The 5,780-nt window shown below is 40.4% G+C and overlaps 1 protein-coding gene across 1 annotated transcript; it reads left to right on the top strand.

The window, feature by feature from the left end:
* The first annotated feature begins 3,350 nt into the window (after nucleotides 1–3,350).
* On the top strand, nucleotides 3,351–4,118 carry LOC146002958 (uncharacterized). Its single transcript, XM_083141117.1, has one exon. The coding sequence runs from the start codon at nucleotides 3,351–3,353 to the stop codon at nucleotides 4,116–4,118; it is 768 nt and encodes a 255-aa protein (XP_082997243.1).
* Nucleotides 4,119–5,780: the final 1,662 nt, after the last annotated feature.

Raw genomic sequence — 5,780 nt, forward strand, 5'->3', positions numbered from 1 at the left:
CCAAATCTTTACATAAATTTTGTTGGTTAGTATAAAAAATGTCGTCGTCCTGAATTTGTTGGTGAACAAAGTACAGCGTTTACAATACATAGAAATAAGTATTTGGGGGGGATTAGAGTGAAGAGGAAAGGAAAGGAGCGCAGTTCAGTTGGGAGTAAAAGACAGGAGAGGAGATAGATACTAGAAGCGGAGCGGATCAGGATGAAGACAAGAGTCGAAGCACTATAGCTTAGAACTGAAGGAAATATGAGATAGGGGCTGAAAGAAGGGGTACTCCTTAAATATTGTAAGAATGTCACGGATCGACGCGTTTTTCCAATAAGAAACACTAAAAAACATGTTAACATATAATCAAACCTGTGTCTCCCACGTGTCCGTTAGACCCGCTACCGGTTAGATCACCGTGGCTGTTTTTTAAAAGCTGGTTTAATGATACAGAAATATAAAAATAGACAATCAACATTGTGCAAGAACTGGGTTTTGCGTGTGTGTACAGTTTTTGAGGCAACAACCTAAAAATTATTTGAAATTATTATTAATATATTATATGTTCTAAATTTTTGAATTCTATGTATTCTAAGCGTATGGAAGTGCACTTTACACATCAAGAAGATGTAATTATTCGTAAATACCACACTCTCCATAGTGGCAACTACAGATTACCTGTTGTATGTGCTGCGGACGAGAAGTAAACGAGGGAGCCTCTTCTTCAAGAAACATTTGTTTTCAAAGGCATGCCGAATCTTCCTACGACGGGAAGATGAATCTGTTTTTGACACTTGGCCATAACATCGGAGAGGCAAGCGAATGCAGAGAAAGTATGCAATCTCCACCACAGATATTAAACTGCAACCGACGAAGAAACTAGCTGTTCCTCCCAGGGAAGCTAAAAGAGAAAACAGAGAATTTAAAATTGTAAATGTTTGTTTCCTAATGTTATTTTCTACAAATTTATGAGAAATACCTGGAGAGGGATTATGTATTATTCTCTTGCTGACAATCGCGGTTACACCTGCCGATCTGCAGGTCCCACTACTAGGTGAGAAACACTGTGGTGAAATATTTACATTATTTTTAATAATATGAAGTCAGAAACTATATTCAACCAACATATTAATAGAGAACAAAAAGGAAAACTCAAGTATGAGGAATAATTTAAGAGAATACTTGCGATTCGGCATGTTAAAATAGGAATCAGATAAACTTTTGTAAGGTTGGAAACACTGTACTCGCTCCTAGTACACCTGAAGAAAATCACTGTCAAGTTTGAACACAATAGGACAGAATTACTAATAGCTTATGCCAATAAAATATAACAACACCTTGCAAAGTACTGTGCAATGAGCAAAAAATAAGGAATCTTGCAAATGTATTCGTCGCATAGAAAAACGGTAGCTTGAGCAATCAACAACACGAACGTTTCAAATCATTTGCTTCAAGCGATGTTCTGGAGTATTAGTAAAGTACTTGCCTCACAAGTATCATTTTGCAAAAAAATTAAGGGTCGCGCGTTCAGATCAAAAGCTATCCAATTTTTACTATTTTTTGGTAAGTATCACATACATTGAGCATGGAGTTTAGATTATAAGTTGAATAATGTATTTTAGAATGTTCCCAAAAAATAATTCGGTGTTGAAATCGATGAATGTTTCCAGCAGCTCAAAGTATTTGTTTCTTCTTTCTCGCACTAACATTCATCAATTTGGATCGAAAAATATCTTAATTGTTGTATTCCAACTGCTAGTATTTGGTCAAACAAGGAATTTGCTGACTACGGCTTGGAAGTTCATGAAGAATCATCTTCGTTTCTGAGCCTAGACAATAAGTGGCAGTCTCGCCTGTAAAGCGTGAGTGGGTAGACGTCGTGCGCGCTGCTCCTGCATAAGGGGTTACTCTCCATTCGTGTGGCAACTTTTGTGTCCTGTTGAATAGAACAAGTTAGTAGAATGGTGCTTTGGCGAATTAATACCCTGGAATTAAACTTTCGAAATGTTGCAACTAGACTTTCGACCTTAGGCTTACATCGTTGGTTTAACGACACGTTGCAGCTAACGCCAGAACAAGTAGTAAGTATAGACACTGATTTGTTTCATAAGTGTATGTTACTGAAATTAACTTTCCGAGTGATTGGTGAACGTTAGATACAGAATTTAAATGACTGTGTTAAATATCACGACTATACCGATGAATATAGTGTTGACATGACGTGGGCAGGTATGGACTATGTGACTGTCCGGATACATGTTGTACCCGAGGAACTGAAAGATGACGACATACCTTCAGTTTTGAGCCAATATGGCAAGGTTATCTACAAACCTCTGAACGAAGTGTACACAGAGAACATATTTATAATGTTCGAGCGGGACGAAAAATCCTGAAAATGCCATTACGTTACCCGAGTCCCTCTTATGATACAGCATGTAGACAACGGTTTTGGGTGACGTATTTTGGTCAGAAACGCACCTGTGCTATCTGCGACTTGAGGAGACACGTGGATGTGAAGTACCCCAACGACGTCCTGTTGGGCCTGTGAAGAGTCCCACCCTGTATGCCAAAGCCAGATTTGGGCACAATCAGATCGACGTTACTGAACCAGTGATACCGGTAACCTTTACGAACCTTCCATCGCAGCACACCGAGACCGAGACTAATAACTTTGATCGCGCTTCGACCTTAACTCCCCCCAAAAAACAGACAGAACAGCTACCAGTTGAGTCCCTGAGTGAGACCGTCGACGCAAGTGAAATGGAGGTGATAACGGAGGAGTCGACAGACCAGAACCAGAATGCAAAATACACCCCAATACTGGAACCAGTGAACATCGATCTCGAGCAGCATGCCGACACGTCGGTCGATTCGTCCGACTGCACACCGGAGCCAGATCCGGAGGTATCCCCGTACTATAAAACATACACCCGACTAATCACAAAACGACTACAACAATTGGCGGAGGAATTAATAGAACCACCACAATTAATCTCTCGAGCGTATGGTGCAATCTTTGAACTGTTAAATGAATTAAGAGATGTAGTGGCACTTCAAGAACAACAAGTTGGATCAAGAGCAGCAATCTTGGCCTTGGGCGTGACACGATTAAGAACGATTATTTATTTGCGTTGTTAAGGAAAGTAGGATTAGGAGAAAAAGTTGCATCAACTATTCAGTTGCTTTACACAATTGCAAGAGTACGCCTTAATGTTAATGGGACACTGTCAACGTCCTTCCCACTGCAACGGCGTTGTGCGATCGGTGCTTGGAATGCATCGGCCAGGAAGTTGCCAGTGACAAAAGTGGAAGCAAAAACTGTTCTCAACCTAAGCGGCTTGTTCTTCCTGGGATTGATGATCATAATGACATTGATTATTTCGGGTGTGGAAAAGAATCCCGTTCCATACACTACTGATGATATTATCCAAAAGTTGCAATCGATTGACGGAAAACTTGACAATATGGCTCGAACAACATCAAACGTCCAAGATGACGTAAGGTCGTTAACAATGGAATTAAAGGTAGAAAACGCCATGTTAAAGGAAAAACTGCAGTTTTGTGAGTACAAATTAGACGATCTCGAAATCCGATCCAAGAGAGATAATTTGATATTTAGAGGGTTCAACGAAATGCAAGGTGAAACGTGGGAATGCTCGGAACGTCTAGTGCGGAATGCTTTGTGGGACCTATTGGAAATAGACACCGGTGATTTCGATATAGATAGAGCTCACAGGCTAGCGACTGGGTATAAGAGACCAATAATAGTTAAATTTTCTAACTATAAACTCAAGCAGTCGATTCTTGCAAGGGCTCGCTTATTTAGAGGAACAGGAATTAGTGTGCATGAGGATTTTTCAAGGGGCGTGCGCGAAACCCGGAGGGAATTGGCAAACTATTTGCAACAGGCAAGAGAACAGAACCTATATGCAGTCATGAGGTTTGATAAGTTCGTGATAGAAGGCAGATCGTACACTTTAAGTTATTTGAGTGAAAATGGACTTCCGTGTGCAGCGAGTGACGTAATAAGTGAAAGTGTTGCCAATTCTCAAACTTCAAATCATTTAGTTAATGACAAGTGTGTCGTCTCTCCTAGTGCCGGTCGAAATACTGAACATCTCCGCACCCGTTGAATCACCTACAGAGCCAGCATCATCATCATCACAGCACTTTGCTGATCAGCATCCACCCCCTTACCCCAAAAAAGCTCTAACCAAGAATAGGAAATCATACAGTGAAGCAACAAGGAAAGTAGACGCCCCACAATCAGCGATGCAGAACGGCGCCCGCAGGTATGCAGCAGGAATCGAGGACAGAAGAGTGTTCAATCCTCCCCCTCCTTCAACGAGACACAATAACTTACCCCCGAGGCAAAATAGAAGATTTCCCTCCACGTACCAGGCTAGAGGTCAGCAAACCCGGTGACAAAATAGATCTCACCAAAAATAACGGTCAAGTAAGTACAGGCAACTCCAAATGTATTTCAGAAGAACTTGACACTTCGTTGTTTCAATTATGTTACCAAAATGTTATGGGTCTCCGAACCAAAACAAGATAATTTTATACGAATGTGCAATAATGCTTTAGTGCAATAATGATAACTGATAGTTGGTTAGCAGATTCCCACGAGAATAGTGAACTTTTCGATGAAAGATATGTTGTATATAGGGGGGACCGAAGCAAAAAAGTGTCTGGTAAAACAATGGGTGGTGGTGTAATCATTTCAGTGAAATCAAACGTCAAGAGTGCATTAATAGATTCGCCGTGTTTACATCCGAATATAGAACTGCATTTTGATTAAACTCTAGTTAAAAGGATTATGAACTGTATATATTTGCGTTGTGTACATAGCACCTGGTACTAACAAAGACACATACACTTTATTCTTTAGGTTCATAGAAAAGCACTGTCATCCTGGTGACGCTAAACTCCTGATAAGTGGAGACTATAATCTGACAGATTTACGTGGTAGCCACGGCAATTTGTCCACTTCCCAAAAGCAATAACATTAATGACGTACAAAACTAACGACCAATAAGTATATTATCAGCCCCAGCAAAAATATTCGAAACAATCATGCACTGTTACATATTTAGCCACGTAAAACCTGTAATATCATCGTTTCAGCATGGCTTTGTACCACGTAGATCGGTGTTGACCAATCTCTCCGATATTTCCAATTTAATTAGTTCAACATTGGACGAAGGAGGTCAGGTCGACGTAATATATACAGACTTTTGCAAAGCGTTCGACTTGGTTAACCACGATACGTACGAACGCGCTCCCGAAATCCCAACTTAGTCTCTTAAGCATTACAGAAATCTCCCTAAAAGAAATCGAAAAAGCCATCAAGAAACTCAAACCAAAAAGAGCAGCTGGACCGGACCTAATCCCCCCCTACGTTATTAAAGGTTGCTCAGAGGCGCTCCACACCCTCTTTAATTTAATTTTGAAAACAGAAAAATTCCCCGCAAGTTGGAAAACGACGGAGATTTGTCCAATCCCCAAAGCAGCAGATAAGACAGACATAAGTAACTACAGACCAATCGCGAAACTGTCAGCTCCAGCTAAACTCTTTGAGCAAATAATTTATAATCATATTTACTCTCATGTCAAACCTATCCTTTCTCCACACCAGCATGGATTTGTACAAAACCGTTCAACTGTGACTAATCTCGTCGAATTAACAAATTACGTTGCGTCAACTATTGACGATAAAGGACAGGTCGATGTAATATACTCGGACTTTTCAAAGTCCTTCGACACTGTACACCACGATACTTTAATTCAGAAAC

The sequence above is a fragment of the Lepisma saccharinum genome, chromosome 19 (assembly GCF_977018435.1).
Source record: "Lepisma saccharinum chromosome 19, izLepSacc3.1, whole genome shotgun sequence".
Lineage (NCBI taxonomy): Eukaryota > Metazoa > Arthropoda > Insecta > Zygentoma > Lepismatidae > Lepisma > Lepisma saccharinum.